This window comes from Bombyx mandarina, chromosome 23 (assembly GCF_030267445.1).
Source record: "Bombyx mandarina strain Sakado chromosome 23, ASM3026744v2".
Lineage (NCBI taxonomy): Eukaryota > Metazoa > Arthropoda > Insecta > Lepidoptera > Bombycidae > Bombyx > Bombyx mandarina.
The window spans coordinates 944,215-962,017 of NC_143229.1; the positions used below are offsets into that span (position 1 = coordinate 944,215).

General features: G+C 36.2%; 4 protein-coding genes across 4 annotated transcripts in view; 2 read left to right on the plus strand and 2 right to left on the minus strand.

Moving 5' to 3' along the window:
- LOC114250636 (uncharacterized) overlaps window positions 1–17,803 on the plus strand; it is a 113,969-nt gene that overhangs the window by 89,730 nt on the left and 6,436 nt on the right. The window lies entirely within an intron of this gene.
- LOC149500096 (uncharacterized) lies at window positions 787–2,189 on the minus strand. The gene is made up of 5 exons (XM_089737396.1): window positions 2,100–2,189; window positions 1,863–1,999; window positions 1,558–1,736; window positions 1,429–1,486; window positions 787–1,269 (listed from the first exon to the last, which is right to left on the minus strand). The coding sequence occupies exons 1-5, from the start codon at window positions 2,147–2,149 to the stop codon at window positions 917–919; spliced, it is 777 nt and encodes a 258-aa protein (XP_089593522.1). The 5' UTR covers window positions 2,150–2,189; the 3' UTR covers window positions 787–916.
- On the plus strand, window positions 4,567–6,257 carry LOC149500097 (uncharacterized). The gene has a single exon (XM_089737385.1). The coding sequence runs from the start codon at window positions 4,593–4,595 to the stop codon at window positions 6,213–6,215; it is 1,623 nt and encodes a 540-aa protein (XP_089593511.1). The 5' UTR covers window positions 4,567–4,592; the 3' UTR covers window positions 6,216–6,257.
- Window positions 8,950–10,825, minus strand: LOC149500098 (uncharacterized). The gene is made up of 5 exons (XM_089737395.1): window positions 10,263–10,825; window positions 10,026–10,162; window positions 9,721–9,899; window positions 9,592–9,649; window positions 8,950–9,432 (listed from the first exon to the last, which is right to left on the minus strand). The coding sequence occupies exons 1-5, from the start codon at window positions 10,310–10,312 to the stop codon at window positions 9,080–9,082; spliced, it is 777 nt and encodes a 258-aa protein (XP_089593521.1). The 5' UTR covers window positions 10,313–10,825; the 3' UTR covers window positions 8,950–9,079.

The following is a 17,803-nucleotide window of genomic DNA, read 5'->3' on the forward strand; positions in this document are numbered from 1 at the left end:
TCATTTCCATATTTTCACACCCAAAAAAGAAGTCGAACATTTGTATTATAGTAGAAAGCATTTCCATTCATTAAATGTGCAAATGGTAAGCGCAGCTCCGCCGGCGTGTCCAAATGAAGTAAAATAGAAAATTAAACTGATGTAATGATTTTTCTTCAATTTTAGATTTGTGATAGTGATTGTCGTATTTTAAACGTAAATGCGAAATACGGAGGAGCCACCCACGACGCTTTTATTTGGGAAAATAGCGTGGTCAACAATTATATGCAGAGCTTACATCGAAATAACGAGCAAGTGTGGTTGTTAGGTAATATTTTATTAATAACCTTTACAAATATTCAGACTAAGTTTAATTTATTTTAACTAGGTTTTTTTTATTATTTCCAGGTGATTCTGGTTATCCACAGCGACCCTGGTTAATGACACCAATTTTAGATGCTGTTGAGGGAACTCCAGCTTATAAATATACAGTAGTTCATGGAAGGACCAGGGTAGCTATTGAAAATACTTTTGGGCGACTAAAAAACCGATGGCGTTGTTTGTGTAAGGATCGCACATTACACTATGCTCCAGTAAAATGTGCAAAAATCATAACAGCATGCTGTGTATTGCACAACTTAGCCATTGAGTTCAACATACCTGAACCAGAACCAGCAGAGATTGAAAACCCCAATTTGACTATGACAATATCTGAACATATTTTTCAAGAGAATACTACAGGAGATGGGTTAATTAGGGGTAGAGCTATAAGAAGTATTTTAGTGGATAAAATTAATAGACTTCATACATAATTTTACTTTTGTTTATTAATTTTGTAAAAATATAGTAATTGGTAATTATAATTAAGTAATTGGTAAAATAAAATAAAATAAAATAATTAAGTAATTGGTAAAAAAATATAGTAATTAAGCTTAACTTAAGACTTTCTCTCCATAAACCTCACAAAAGCTTCCATTGCCTCTTTCATAAATTCGAGCCATTGACCCTGCATCCGTAGCTCTTCATCTCTCTGTCTTACTCTTTCACGTACCTCAAATTCTCTAACTCTCAACCGATCTCTTTCTAATTCCTCATATACCCTATCACGCTCTGAAGCATACTCCCTTGCCTTTCGGTCTATATCTAAAAACATTTTTGTTAAATTGTTCTTTCTTTTTTTCTGTGGCGGAGGGTTCCACTCCTCTTCCTCGTTAATAACTGGAGGGGGAGCCTCAGTTGGTGGTGGTGGAGCCACTGTTGGTTGGCTGCTTGTGCTAGGAGTATTCCAATCTATAAATTATTCCAATATGTAATAAGCCAGTTTATACAATTAGTCTCATTTAGGTTCATAGATATCATAGCTGTGATATCCTTCTTATTTTATGTATAAAGATACAGTATTAAGAAACAATGAACTTCAATAAATCTAAAATTAAAAGGGCTACGCACCTATTTCCGGTTCCTTTAAAATAATTTGAGTATTTGGCCTCTCAGTTGAAATTTCTTCCTGAAATAAAAAAAAGATTACTTACTACATGCAATATTTATTGCACAATTGAAATGTAAAGTATAGCTAACTTGTGGAAACCCAGCTTCTTTTATCTCCATGCCAGTAGCTGCCTGCACTCCAATTATCTGCATGACCCTTTGTTCTTGGTCAGTCAATAATAAATGGAGCGCTGGTCCGCCACCAGTGCCACTAGCAGCTCTATTAATTTTAGCACACTTTTTCTTGCAATTATTCTTATAATCACTCCCACACCTTCATTAACAAACAAACGTTAAATTAGAATTTCTAAACAAGAAAGATTAATAATAAAGTTAGTAGATTCAGTCAAGTGCTTCAGCAGAAAAAAATAGCGTCCCTTGAGTTAACACTTGACATACCTTACGCCATTTGTCCTCACTCTTAGGATCTCCTGAAGAATCGGTATTTAGTAATCCCGTTAACTCATTCCACTTCATCTGTATAAAATTGCGACCTCGTGGACCGCCTGATGGTTTTGATAAATCTCCATTTCTGGAATATAAATTGTATGGCACATTACATAAATAATATTGACTGAAACACTTGAGTTAATAAAACTTTTCTAATAAATTAGAACTTTATAAGTACTTACGCTTCCATAAATTCCACCATTGTTAAATACTGTGAGTGGCTAGTTCTCATATTTAAATAGGTAAATCTTGAAAATAAGTACTAAATTAATAAAAACAATGAAACACTTTCGCTCTTCACAAGAACTAAAGCAAACATAAACAAACTTAGCCTTGGCCGATATCAAGTGGATTCGTTCGGAATCCGAATTTTTTTGTTTTGATATCCAAGACACTAATCCTTCGATTTTAATGTCATAGCATGTTCTTAAATATCTTTCGTCATATGTACTTCACTTTGTATGCACTAGTTAATTATTTTTTAATTAAATAAACCGTAAATTCAAAAGTTTAAAATAAAATGACAACTTGGTTAAGTTTCCGAACGAATCATTAATTCCATATGATAATCATTTCATTCCACAAGGACCGTCCCTACTTACGTTAGGATGACGTCACTAACGTATTCGAATCGAGCTTACGATAGTTGGCAAAATGTTGTTCGTGCTGCGGAGTAACGTTAATGTATCGAGGGCTCGATACATTAACGTTACGAATTCGTAAAATTTTCGTGCTTGGGCTACTGTAGCCCTAGCACGAATAACTTGCGAAAATGTATTCGTAACGTTATCGAATTATATTTGTATGAGATTTGTACAGCGCCCCTATCGTACGTAAAAGGAACTAATTTTGGTAGCACGAACAAATTTCGTATCGTAATCGTATCGTCACGTAAACGATACTTGAACCTTATAAACAATGAAACGCTATAATTGCGAGCACGAACACTGTTTTGACGTACGGTAAAGTAAATTTCGAAGGCTGGGTATCGAGTATTGTCGAAACTTTATTCACTTAAGATTTGTTGGTGAGAAAGGTTTCGTAACGTGTTTAAATATAATTTTATCCATGTTTTTATTTTTTAAGTAATTTTTTATAAATAATAGTGTTTTCTTATCACTTTAGTTAGTTCTTATATACAATTAATTTTAATAAATTGCTCAAAATGCAAAGACCACCGTTGTACGAGCGTAGTCCTTTATATTATTTTGTTGCTGCAAGTTTACTTGAAAATGAAGAATATTCATCAAGAGAAGTTAGGTAAGTACCTACTTCAGTCAATCGTGTTATATTCTAATATTTTTTAAACATAAATTAATTGAGAATCAATTGGTTTTATTACTTATAGAGAAATTACACGCAGAGTTGCTCTGAGAAAGAAAAATAATCCTGTGGACATAAATGACGCGGAATTCAAAAATAGATACCGGTTGAATAAAGAATCATTCAAGTTTCTTTGTAATCAACTTAATCAAAAAACATCTTTAAAAGCAAGTCCAGGATAAGTTTGGAACTTAAGGTAAGTTTGTTTTTATTATCTCAGTAGGTAGACGAACATACGGCCCACATGATGGTAAGTGGTAACTCACTCGCTCGCTCGCTCATGTATGTTAGCAATGCTAAGGGCAGTGCCAAGTCTCTATTGTGAGAAAAGCTTAAATGTAACATAAAATTCAAACATTTCAGGTTCTTTGCGCGCTATCTTTTTATGCCACTGGATCTTACCAACGCTTAGTGGGAATGGCTAAATATTTGGGCCAAACGACTGTAAGCAAATGTGTGAAGGAAGTAACAGATGCTCTTGTAACTCCTGCAATTTTAAATACTTTCATAAAATTTCCTTATGCCAGAGCTGATAGAGATGTAATAAGAAACAAGTAAGTGTGAACTATATCGAGGGGTGAAAGGCTATTTGGTTTAAGCGACATCTAGGGTGATATTGAGTTATATATATATACGGAATCAGCGAATTTTTCTCCGTCGAATGATGCCGGATTTATTAAAATCAGAGCACTTTTTTGGCGTTTGAAACAATACTATTTTTGGGTTGTTTCCAAAGTGGCAGTGTATTATCCAACGTTGATTTTGAATTTTTTTTTTAGTAATGTACTTAAACCATACAATGATATTAAGAGACGAGACATAAACCAGTTACCTTTTCTCAGAAAAATAATCCAATAAGAGTTAAAGCGTGTTTCCTGTTTCAATTTTTTATTAAGCAGTAACTTAAATCATTTTGACTTCTACCAATTACATGGTGTGATGTCTCTTAAACCATTTGTCCGTCACCCAAATACGACATGGAGTGTCGCTTAAGCTCTTTCAGCTGCATCTATTTTCCATGCAGCGTGCTACTTAAATCAAGTAGTTCTTTTGTTTCAGATATTTTGCTTAGCCGTTAAAACATTTTGGTCCTATTATTTTATTAAATGCATGTCGCTTAATACAGACAATAAAATGAAGTAATGCAATATGAAACATTTTTTCGGTATAAATAAAAATACGGGTCGGTCTTTCAATCATTAAATTTTAATATGATACATTTCATTTATGTCGCATGATACCATATTTATTCAATCTCCCGGGAGTTAAAAATCGTGATCTTTCAACCGGACTGCCGCGCGCAGGCGCTTCAGTCGAACTCCAGAGTGCATCGAGGAGTGACGTGAAGAAATATGAAACCGAATCCTTGCTTAGAAAAAAACTGTCCCTACAAGTGTCAAGAAATAACCTCAGAAAAAAGGAGTGCCATATTTAAACATTTTTGGGAATTATCTCCGGAAAGAAAAAAGCAGTGGATAATATCTATGTCCTCTAAGCAATCCATAAAAAGGAAGAGATCCAAAGACTCTAATTACAGAAATAACACATTCTGTTATTTCATAAATGATGGAGAGGGTCGGCGACAAGTTTGTTTAAAGTTCCTCATGAATACTCTTGATGTCACTCAAAGATACATTTATTATACATTAACAACACAGGAACTTGGTATGGCGAAAGAAGATGGAAGAGGAAAATGCATTCCCCCCAACAAAACATCTAACGCAATCAAAGAATCAGTAAAATCTTTTATCAAAAGGTTACCTGCAATACCATCGCACTACTGCCGAAAGGATAGCACAAAACTATATCTGCCTGTTGAATTTAAAAATATAAAAAATTTATACCGCTGTTATAAAGAAGACCTCATTAGTAAAGGAGTCGATGTTGTAAGTGAAAAAGTTTTCCGTCAAATATTCACTACTGATTTTAACATTGGGTTTCATGTGCCTAAGAAGGATAAATGCATAAAATGCCTACGTTTTGAAGGACAGAAGCCAGAGGATTGTGCCGAATTTCAAGATCATTTAGAGGAAAAGAAGGCATCAAAGAAGCGGTTAGAATGTCATCGACAGTTAGGTAAAGAAAATCCTTCCATTCTGTGCACATCTTTTGACCTCCAAAAAGTTCTCAATACGCCTCATGGCAATAACATGTTACTATTTTATTCTGGAAAGTATGCTGTTTATAATTTATGTTTTTATGAAAGCATCACAAGGAATGGTTTTTGTTTTATCTGGGGAGAATCTGAAGCAAAGAGGGGCGCAAATGAAATTGCTACTATTATACAGAAATACATAGAGAATGTGGATTCTCGGGGTACCATTACATCTTTGATCTTGTATTCAGATTCTTGCCCTGGACAAAACAAAAATAAAATAGTCCTTGCAACAATACATAATGCTTTGTTGCAATCGAACAATTTACAAGCAATTCAAATGAATTACCTTCTCCCTGGCCACACGGAAATGTCGGTAGACAGCATACACTCTACAATCGAACAATCCGCAAGAAATATTACTCTATGGGCCCCTTCGCAATGGGCTACAATAAGCCAGCTAGCAAGAAAAGAACCAGCACCTTATAATGTTGAAAATCTGACACACGAGGATTTCTTAAATTTTGATGATATGTCTGAAAAATATTTTAAGGGTAACCTTGTAGATAAAATTAGTAAAACCCGTACAGCAACATTTAAAAAATCTCATCCAAATCAAATGAAAGTGAAATTTTCAATGAAAGATAATGCATCCGAAGAGATTATACAAATTATTGCGAAACCTAGAGCTATCAATCGAAGATATAATTCAAGTTTGCCGATTACCAAAGCCAAATACATGGACCTAAAGAAATTGTGTGACACTGGGGTCATACCCAAGATATTTCATAAAGAATACATAAATCTACAACACTGCAATTCCAAAGATGTTCTACTGGATACTGATGTAGAAGATACAGTCGAAGAAAATGATTATTAAATACGTTATTTCTTATTGCATTATGATTATTATCAAGCATTGGCTGTATTTTATAATTACTACAAGTTTTGTTTATTGATTTGATATTTTTATTTTGTTTTTATTAGTTTAAGTTATAATTAAACAATATCGGTTGTGATTAATTATACTCTTAGTAAGTTTTATGACAGCCGATCTCAAGTAATACTGAATAAATAATACCTAATATCACATCAGTAAAAGTAATAATACTTTATAATGTACAAAATACTAATACGTATTAATACTTTAACTGATGTGATAATAATCAAGTAAAATCAGTCTGAATGTAGGAAAATCATGTATAATGAGTTAATTATAGTTGATTTTCCTACACTCAGATTGATTTTACTTGATTATTATACGAAACATGAATACTTTAACTGATGTTGTTAATTAATATGTTGTATATTAATCAAGTAAAATCAATCTGAATGCAGGAAAATCAACTATAATTATTTATTATCTATATATATAAAAATGAAACCCGTTTTCCGTTGTCACGACATAACATGAAAACGGCTTGACCGATTTGGCTAATTTTGGTCTTGAATTATTTGTTGAAGTCCAGAGAAGGTTTAAAAGGTTAGATAAATATAAAAATATTCTGAATTAAATAAAAATAACAATTTTGTTTTTCCTTTGATGTGTCCCCCGTCCGACGGATTCCTTTTGTTTGTTTTAAGTTTATCTTAAACAAAAGTTTAGGTCTTTTATTTATCGATTGAGGCACTACGAAGTCTGCCGGGTCAGCTAGTATTATTATAATTATAGATGATTTTCCTACAGTCAGACTGATTTTACTTGATTATTATACAAAATATTAATAGTTTAACTGATGTTGTTGATTAAGACTAAAAAATAAATAAATATAATTGATGTTCCCACATTGAGACTGATCTACTTAATTATTTTTCTAAATAAATACTTTAACTGTTGTTGTGTTTTGTGTATTTCTTTATTTATTCAATATAAGCACCTGAGATTTTCAGTGATTGCGATATATTTAGGTTGTTTTAACAGCCACTGATAGTATTAGACGTAAAAAAATGTAACATCAAACGGTAAATTTTCAATATTATATGTCACATAAGTAAATTCGCCTGTCAGTCATTTTAATCTAAATTGGTAGTTGAGATAAATAGCTTGCTACTATTAATTTTGGGCTAAGTCACTTCATGCTTTTTGGCTTACTCTGAAAATATATCGCAGCGTCGCTTATTTTTTTTTCCCTGTAGCCAATTGTGGTTATGAAGTCACTTAAATCTTTATTCCATACTCTGAAAAATAAGGGCTTAAGGCAATTTGTATTAAGCGACGTTTATCTTTGTAATTAAAGGTCCGTTTTATTCGGTATTAGCATCAACAACTTGATGTTTTTAATTGAATTTCAATTAAGTTTACTCCATTCAAATTGCTGAAGAAGTTTTTTTGTTATGAAATTTTTTCCAAAATTTTAAACTTTAAATGGCTCTCGTGTAAAGTTGCAAAAATGTCGCTTAAACCAAATAGCCTTTCACCCCTCGATATAATTTTATTACAAACATTCATTTTTATATTATCACGATTTGGCGTAAACTTATGACTAAAAAGTAGTATTGTTATTTTTATTTTTTTTATTGCTTAGATGGGTGGACGAGCTCACAGACCACCTGCTGTTAAGTGGTTACTGGAGCCCATAGACATCTACAACGTAAATGCGCCACCCACCTTGAGATATAAGTTCTAAGGTCTCAGTATAGTTACAACGGCTGCCCCACCCTTCAAACCGAAACGCATTACTGCTTCACGGCAAATATAGGCGGGGCGGTGGTACCTACCCGTGCGTACTCACAAGAGGTCCTACCACCAGTACCAATTGTTTGTTTTTACCTTACAGATTTTTTGCAAAGTATGGTTTCCCAGGAGTTATAGGATGCATTGATGGATGTCATTTCCATATTTTCACACCCAAAAAAGAAGTCGAACATTTGTATTATAGTAGAAAGCATTTCCATTCATTAAATGTGCAAATGGTAAGCGCAGCTCCGCCGGCGTGTCCAAATGAAGTAAAATAGAAAATTAAACTGATGTAATGATTTTTCTTCAATTTTAGATTTGTGATAGTGATTGTCGTATTTTAAACGTAAATGCGAAATACGGAGGAGCCACCCACGACGCTTTTATTTGGGAAAATAGCGTGGTCAACAATTATATGCAGAGCTTACATCGAAATAACGAGCAAGTGTGGTTGTTAGGTAATATTTTATTAATAACCTTTACAAATATTCAGACTAAGTTTAATTTATTTTAACTAGGTTTTTTTTATTATTTCCAGGTGATTCTGGTTATCCACAGCGACCCTGGTTAATGACACCAATTTTAGATGCTGTTGAGGGAACTCCAGCTTATAAATATACAGTAGTTCATGGAAGGACCAGGGTAGCTATTGAAAATACTTTTGGGCGACTAAAAAACCGATGGCGTTGTTTGTGTAAGGATCGCACATTACACTATGCTCCAGTAAAATGTGCAAAAATCATAACAGCATGCTGTGTATTGCACAACTTAGCCATTGAGTTCAACATACCTGAACCAGAACCAGCAGAGATTGAAAACCCCAATTTGACTATGACAATATCTGAACATATTTTTCAAGAGAATACTACAGGAGATGGGTTAATTAGGGGTAGAGCTATAAGAAGTATTTTAGTGGATAAAATTAATAGACTTCATACATAATTTTACTTTTGTTTATTAATTTTGTAAAAATATAGTAATTGGTAATTATAATTAAGTAATTGGTAAAATAAAATAAAATAAAATAATTAAGTAATTGGTAAAAAAATATAGTAATTAAGCTTAACTTAAGACTTTCTCTCCATAAACCTCACAAAAGCTTCCATTGCCTCTTTCATAAATTCGAGCCATTGACCCTGCATCCGTAGCTCTTCATCTCTCTGTCTTACTCTTTCACGTACCTCAAATTCTCTAACTCTCAACCGATCTCTTTCTAATTCCTCATATACCCTATCACGCTCTGAAGCATACTCCCTTGCCTTTCGGTCTATATCTAAAAACATTTTTGTTAAATTGTTCTTTCTTTTTTTCTGTGGCGGAGGGTTCCACTCCTCTTCCTCGTTAATAACTGGAGGGGGAGCCTCAGTTGGTGGTGGTGGAGCCACTGTTGGTTGGCTGCTTGTGCTAGGAGTATTCCAATCTATAAATTATTCCAATATGTAATAAGCCAGTTTATACAATTAGTCTCATTTAGGTTCATAGATATCATAGCTGTGATATCCTTCTTATTTTATGTATAAAGATACAGTATTAAGAAACAATGAACTTCAATAAATCTAAAATTAAAAGGGCTACGCACCTATTTCCGGTTCCTTTAAAATAATTTGAGTATTTGGCCTCTCAGTTGAAATTTCTTCCTGAAATAAAAAAAAGATTACTTACTACATGCAATATTTATTGCACAATTGAAATGTAAAGTATAGCTAACTTGTGGAAACCCAGCTTCTTTTATCTCCATGCCAGTAGCTGCCTGCACTCCAATTATCTGCATGACCCTTTGTTCTTGGTCAGTCAATAATAAATGGAGCGCTGGTCCGCCACCAGTGCCACTAGCAGCTCTATTAATTTTAGCACACTTTTTCTTGCAATTATTCTTATAATCACTCCCACACCTTCATTAACAAACAAACGTTAAATTAGAATTTCTAAACAAGAAAGATTAATAATAAAGTTAGTAGATTCAGTCAAGTGCTTCAGCAGAAAAAAATAGCGTCCCTTGAGTTAACACTTGACATACCTTACGCCATTTGTCCTCACTCTTAGGATCTCCTGAAGAATCGGTATTTAGTAATCCCGTTAACTCATTCCACTTCATCTGTATAAAATTGCGACCTCGTGGACCGCCTGATGGTTTTGATAAATCTCCATTTCTGGAATATAAATTGTATGGCACATTACATAAATAATATTGACTGAAACACTTGAGTTAATAAAACTTTTCTAATAAATTAGAACTTTATAAGTACTTACGCTTCCATAAATTCCACCATTGTTAAATACTGTGAGTGGCTAGTTCTCATATTTAAATAGGTAAATCTTGAAAATAAGTACTAAATTAATAAAAACAATGAAACACTTTCGCTCTTCACAAGAACTAAAGCAAACATAAACAAACTTAGCCTTGGCCGATATCAAGTGGATTCGTTCGGAATCCGAATTTTTTTGTTTTGATATCCAAGACACTAATCCTTCGATTTTAATGTCATAGCATGTTCTTAAATATCTTTCGTCATATGTACTTCACTTTGTATGCACTAGTTAATTATTTTTTAATTAAATAAACCGTAAATTCAAAAGTTTAAAATAAAATGACAACTTGGTTAAGTTTCCGAACGAATCATTAATTCCATATGATAATCATTTCATTCCACAAGGACCGTCCCTACTTACGTTAGGATGACGTCACTAACGTATTCGAATCGAGCTTACGATAGTTGGCAAAATGTTGTTCGTGCTGCGGAGTAACGTTAATGTATCGAGGGCTCGATACATTAACGTTACGAATTCGTAAAATTTTCGTGCTTGGGCTACTGGTCCCGTGATAAGTTCGTAAAGAACTTGTGTTACAGGTACCAGATAACGGAAATAAATGTAAGGTTTTTATTATACACATACATATATTTAAGGTACATCCATAACCCTGGAAAAGACATTTATATTTATCATACAAATATCTTCCCTTGGCGGGATTCGAACCCGCGACCCCCTTGTGTAGTGACCATGTCACTTACCACTACACCAGACGGCCGTTAAATAATATTCCTGGCCGTCATTCTTTCCGGTATTAAAATCCAATCGATACTTATGTATAAAGTCTCAGGACATTTGCTTTACGGTGCCTTTGCGCTTCAATAAGCACTTAAGATTAAGCGGAGCGTAAGCTTTAAATGTAGGCTTGATAATTATTTTCATGAAACAAAACATTTAGCTATTCATACAGGAAGGTATGAAAGTATTTTCTTAATAAAATTTCATAACAAACGAGAAGATGAACTTTCTGTGTGAGCTTTTCCGTGAAAGCTTGAAAGTTTCTCCGTGGGAAGCACTTCAGAGATCATTCCGAAAACTAAGGCGTAAGATTATCTTTGTTATATTGTGTTATATTATGCTGTGTTTATTTTTGTACAGCTTTGGATAAGAACGTGGTATGGTTTTAGTGTTAACATTATTATTACTGGAATTTGTTGAGTCAAGTCCATGTTGAGTGGTCATATTAAGACATGAGTTCGAAATCACGCTCGTGTTTTAAGTTTATATAGGCAAATATCGAATATTAATAATAATTGGTGAGCGATCAACAGGTCTTGTGGACGCGGCGACTTAAAATGCCCTCTTTGAAACTTAAATTACAACCGAAACTATTATTTCCATATATTAAGCCAGCATTCATATTGTGGTATGGTGTAGTATGGTATTAGGGTGTGGTATCTATTAGTTTGGGCAACTATGTGACACCAGGCGGACTATGGTCCGTCTAACTAACATAACATAAAAGTGGGATTGAAAGGTTAGGTTATATTTAGCAATAATAGTTTTGGCAACGCGATAATATGCAAAGCGTATCTTCTTTTATGAATTAAGGATTACTGGTGGCCGGTATGCCTTACCAGTTTCACCACGACAGGTGGGTGAGCAACGGCTCAGCCAGGAGGGGTGGGATTTGCTAACAGCTGCCCGAGCATCTTCGGAGGAGACCTAACAACTTAATATACTACCGGATCGAAATCGCGACTCGCTGGGAAGATGCGGCGAGAAATTCAGCGGGCTGATATAGGGGTTAGGTTGCACGTCGAACTCTTTGCCGAGTTCCTCGAGTATGGTTACCGGGGTCCCTAAGCCTGCTCCTAGTGTTAGAGTAAAAGGCGTCTAAGTTCGCGTTAGAGAGTAAAGAGTCGTTGAATCTCATGGATTCGTAAGGCCATGTCTAGGGCGTCGACGGTGACTGTCTCCAGGGAGGAGTTAGCGGCGGCAATAAAAAAGCGATTGTCATGACGCATAACCTTATCGAAGTACCGTTCCGACGCTGAGTTCAGGTTTTTCCGGATCGATTCGAGACCCAGGTCGTGCAGGTCGACGTTTTTAACGAAACGCGGTATTCTGACGGCTAGCCTGCAAAAACAGGATTGTAGAGTTTGGAGGGTGTCTATGTGTGTGCGGGCCATGTGAGCGAACACCACACTCGGGAATGCCATGACGGCTCTTATGCAAGTTTTGTAAAGAGATACCTTGTTCCGTAGGGACATTTTATTCTGCTTACAGATCATAGGATAGGCTCTGCCGAGAATAAACGCGACGCAGTCATGGACAGAAGTAATATTGAGACAAAGATATACGTCTTACGAAAATCAATTGTGATAGGATTGTGATATTAAAATGAAACTAAATAATAGACAGAAATAAATGTAGGATAGGGCTTTACTAGTCGTACGCGTAATTTGTCTAATTATTACAAAGGGCAGACAGCGTCTTACAATTTAATGAAACAAACAACGTCAGAAACAATCCGCCTTACACACCACTTGACGGCTTACAACCTCAAGTAGTCTAATACCCTCTTATCGAAACCATTTAGCCGCATTAAATCTAATGCCAGTGCAAAGAAAACTGGCCCTTTTGATTTCTGTATTTATAGTTGCTTTTGTTTAGCATAAATGTCAGTTATGACGTTATACTGCCGGCCACTTAGCCAGTACTCTGTTCCAGTGTAGTATTGACAGTTCATTAGACTGTCGCTCAACGCCACTCGGCACAACTCCTTATTGGAGACGTCATAATTTCGCTTTGAAGATGATTACCTGTCAATTTGTATTCTCTAAGCGCCTTGCTATAATAAATCCAAAACGCGGGCCAAATGTTAATTTCGCAATAAAAAAAATGTTTTAATTCAAAATATAGTCAATATAGAGAGGGGTGAAACGATATTCGGCTTAAGCGATATTTTTGCATCTTTACAGGAGAGCCATTTAAAGTAAAATAAATTGGAAATAATATCATTACAAAAAAACTTCGTCAGCTGTTTGAATGGAGTAAACTTAATTGAAGTTCAATTAAAAACATCGAACTGTTGATGCTGATACCAAATTAAACAGACCTTTAATGACAAAGATAAATGTCGCGTATTAAGCGGAATATCGCTTATACCAAATAACCTTTCACCTTTCGATATACTGTTATATTACTTTACAGTTTTCGTGATCACGCACGGCTCTAGAGTAATTTTCATTATGTCAACGACTCGAGAAAAACGAAGAAAATACTATGATTTGTGTTCCTTACTAGATTGAATTTAGGGCACTGATCGTTTCTGATTATAAATTGCCTGCTTCGTTACAGATATGCCTTAAACAATATTGTATATACAATCGACTTTTAAAATACTCTGTTAAGCATCAGCTTGTTTTTTTTTTAGTCTTGAGAGGCTGTTTCAGCTTTACCCTAAAATGTCGGTGAGCTTTCGGGGCTCAAGCCGGGAGTGTTGCTAAGACTGGTCCTAGCGAGAGCAGTGCTTCGCAGAATCTACCATCGGATCGGAAACGTGACCCACTGAGAAGATCCGGCGAGGAACTCAGTGGGCTGTGCCTGTGGGTTAATTTACTCGTCGAGCCCTTCGTCCCAGCGACGGGTTCGGCGAGGACGGTGACCGGTGCTTGAGGTACCTAAAAGCACCTTGAGATAGAAGTTCTATGGTCTTAGTTTTAACAGTACAACGGCTGCCCTACGCTTCAAACCGAAACGCATTATTGCTTTACGGCAGCAATAGGCAGGGTGGTGATACCTACCCGTGCGTACTCACAAGACGTCCTACCACCAGTAATTTGCACCGATAAGAGAAAATACTGTTTGCTTTTAAATGTAGGATAGCATTAGACATCTTTTGAGCTTGTCAACCTCATCTGTTCCATAAAAATCTTAATCGTTATTCTGAAATTTAATTTTTCTCGTCTTCCCAGTTTTTTTCCCAGCGCCGAAGGACGTCAATCTAAATTAACATCAACGTAACGTCTCCCGCATTCGCCCGTTCAATGTTCCACAAAGCTTTTTTCAATTTGAATCGGTTTAAATTTGTGTCGTGCTTTCGCCGAAATAAAAGTGGGTCGAAAAATTATTATTACGACAAAGAAAACAATTGTGGATCACTTGTGTGTCGCTCCGAACTGATTGAGTTTCGAATCAAATTCGAGATCGCCTGCATGCCGTTTTATCTTTTGGTGTTTTTATATTTAAAATTCATTTTTAGCATATATGTGGGATGGGGTAGTAGAATAAAACAACACTTACTTAAGTGTTTCGCAATTAATTTTATTTTTCGCCTTAACCACGGAACGTTTTACGTCTGACATTTTTTTTTGACACCCAGTGGTTTTTTGCGTATGCTGATAGCCTTGAGAGACTATTTCATATTTTCCTTGACGTGTAGGTGAGCTCACGGGGCTCAAACCAGGAGTGTTGCTAGTATTGGCCCTAGCCAGTGCCTCGAAGAATCTACCACCGGATCGTAAACGCGACCCACTGAGAAGATCCGGCGTGAAACTAAGTAGGCTGTGTCTGTGGGTTAATTCACGAGAACGGTGATTGGTAACCAGTGACAAATACACAGATTAAACTAAACTTTTCCGAAATATATAGCCTTGAACTTAAAAAATTATAATTACATACTGTATGTAAAGTATCTACTGATCAAACCCGGTTCGCCCTGCTGATCGATCTTTGCTCAGTCAATCTGAAGATTTCCTTTTTTTTTTTTTTCTACCTAAGCTCATAGCCTTAGGGGCTATTTCAGCGTAACCGTGGCTAGTAGGTGAGCTCGCGGGGCTCAAACCTGATGACGTTGCTAACACGAACCCTAGCAAGAGCCGTGCTTCGCAGAATCTACCACCGGATCGGAAACGCGACCCACTGAGAAGATCCGGCGAGAAACTCAGTGGGATGTGTCTGAGAGTTAATTTACTCGTCGAGCCCTTCGTCGCAAGCGACGGGTTCGACGAGAACGGTGACCGGTGCTTGAAGTACCTAAAAGCACCGTTAGTGGATCGGGAGGATCCGAGATGACGTGTTTTGGGCGACGTCGACTGCTTTCCATTCTGTCCGCAGGATCGGGAATGTAGTTACCGGCGGCCACGATGAGAGGGTTCTCGTGTCATGCCGCTTTATCGAAGTGGAAGAAGATTTTCTAAATTTCATTGAAATATGTACAGCCGTGCAGAAGTATATAGGGATACACGCGTACACGTCAATCATTAACAGAACTTTATGTCGCAGAATGGGCCGATATCTTCATTATGTCCTAATATGGTTGGCGTATGATAGGTAGTCGTGCACAGAGATTGCGCAGAACGAAACGATGACAGTTCCGAGACGACTTCACTCTTCCTAAGTCAAGCAACGAATGTGGTTTGATTCCACTCGAGGGATGACACCTCGACTCTGCTAGGTCTCTGAAACTGTGATACTTTAAAACAAATATTTTTTTGTATGGAAACTAGCGACATCTTGTAGCGGATGCCCCTAAACATATATTTTGTTAAAGTTAAGGCATTTCATTATTGCATAACTAAACACAGAAAATAAAAATAATAAAAAATCATACCAATTTGTTATAGAAAATTTCCAAAATCCTTCATTGAAATAAAATATAGGATAGGTAATATGTTACTGCCATCTACAGGAGCAATGAGAAACTAATCGAAGCGAAGCCATCTAGTGGCCGACACCCGTAAATTTTTTTGTTGAGTGCTTGAGTTGCTTATCTACAGAGGCTGCACTAAAAGTATCGGGAATGGAATATTTCCACTGTTCCTGTCATATTAAAATCTTTTTAATTGAAAACTCCTTGGTTTTAAAAATCTAATACCATTTATTTATTTATTTAAAAAAATTATTATGACTTTCGAAGTGGTTTAACACAAAAACAGTGTGTTGACAGGATGATTTCTGCATTTGGTGATGAAGCCCCATCCAAAACCACAATTTATCGCTGGTTTGCTGAGTTTCAACGTTGAAGTGTCAAGCTCAGTGATGATCCCCATCAAGGTCGTCCAAAAACTGCAGTCACCCAAGAAAACGTTGATGCTGTGTGTAAGCTGATTGAGGAAGATCGACATGTGACATACCGCGAAATTCAGGCAAATTTAGACATTGGCATGAGTCAAATACAAATAATCTTGCATGAACAATTAGGTGTAAAAAAGTTGTTTTCCCGATGGATACCGCATTCGCTCTGTGAAAAGCAAAAAGCGGCTCGCGTTACTTGGTGCGTCAGAACTCTCGATAGATTCCACCCAGGATCCTCAAATGCTGTATACAACATTGTATCAGGTGACGAATCCTGGATACACGCGTACGAACCCGAAACAAAAAACCAGTCACGAGTTTGGGTGTTCGAAAATGAGTTTAAGCCAACAAAAATTGTTTGTTCACGGAGTGTTGCAAAAAAAATGGTGGCCACGTTTGTCTTCAAAACCGGCCATGTTACGACTATTCCTCTTGAGGGACAAAGAACGATTAATGCAGAATGGTATGCTAGCGTTTGTTTGCCACAGGTCATTTCTGAACTCCGTAAAGAGAACTGCAACCGCCGCATCATCCTCCATCACGACAATGCGAGTTCTCACACCGCGCACAGAACAAAAGAGTTTTTAGAGCAAGAAAACATAGAATTTATAGACCATCCACCGTACAGCCCCGAACTAAGCCCTAATGATTTCTATACTTTCCCTAAAATAAAGAATAAATTGCGTGGACAGAGATTTTCATCACCTGAAGAAGCTGTGGACGCCTACAAAACGGCCATTTTGGAGAGCCAACTTCCGAATGGAATGGTTGCTTCAATGATTGGTTCCATCGTATGGAAAAATGTGTCAAATTTCGCGGAGAATACTTCGAAAAGCAATAAATACATTTTTAAATAGTAATGTTGTGTCACTTCGTTAATTCCCGAAATTTTCAGTGCCGCCCTCGTACAACTAATTTAAGTGTATTAACTATGGACTCTGCCGAAGCACACCACCCGAAATGTGCCGATGTTTCACGAACAGTTTTGGCTCGCATCCACTAGGTAGCACTTTTTCGCTTCGTTTGTCGGGTCCGGATGTGACATTTAAATTTATGATTGGACGAAGACAGACCATCGCGATTGTGTCTGTCAACCTAATAACGATAATTAAAATCCGAAAAATACGAAAACGCTTTGTTTTTGTATTTTTTAAAGCAAATTTAATGAGTCTGAAGTGAATATCTAGGGTTTTGTAATCTGCTTAAGTTCATCGTTAGAGCAGCTTGAAGTTAGCATAATTATGATTGCCTTGTCATCAGAAGCAAAATACGCGAAGCAACAATTAATCTGGGCGATTTTAAAGATTACATTAATCGCGCCGTTCCAATACTGTAAGTGCTAAAACAATTCAGTTAATAAAACTGATGATCCAACTTCGCTCTTATTAACCTCCTTATATATGGAACAAAGACAAACAATTGAAAATCAAACCACCTAATCACGGCAAAGCGCGTCGCCA

What these genes read in the sequence shown, in the direction of transcription:
- LOC149500097 (XM_089737385.1), top strand. Translation starts at nt 4,593, where the DNA reads ATGAAACCGAATCCTTGCTTAGAAAAAAACTGTCCCTACAAGTGTCAA.
- LOC149500096 (XM_089737396.1), bottom strand. Translation starts at nt 2,149, where the DNA reads ATGAGAACTAGCCACTCACAGTATTTAACAATGGTGGAATTTATGGAA. An exon ending in GGACAAATGGCGTAAGGTAT is followed by an intron (nt 1,737 to 1,862) that starts GTCAAGTGTTAA and finishes AATGAAGGTGTG; the next exon opens with GGAGTGATTATAAGAATAAT. An exon ending in AAGAAGCTGGGTTTCCACAA is followed by an intron (nt 1,487 to 1,557) that starts GTTAGCTATACT and finishes TTTTTATTTCAG; the next exon opens with GAAGAAATTTCAACTGAGAG.
- LOC149500098 (XM_089737395.1), bottom strand. Translation starts at nt 10,312, where the DNA reads ATGAGAACTAGCCACTCACAGTATTTAACAATGGTGGAATTTATGGAA. An exon ending in ATGGTGGAATTTATGGAAGC is followed by an intron (nt 10,163 to 10,262) that starts GTAAGTACTTAT and finishes TTTATATTCCAG; the next exon opens with AAATGGAGATTTATCAAAAC. An exon ending in GGACAAATGGCGTAAGGTAT is followed by an intron (nt 9,900 to 10,025) that starts GTCAAGTGTTAA and finishes AATGAAGGTGTG; the next exon opens with GGAGTGATTATAAGAATAAT.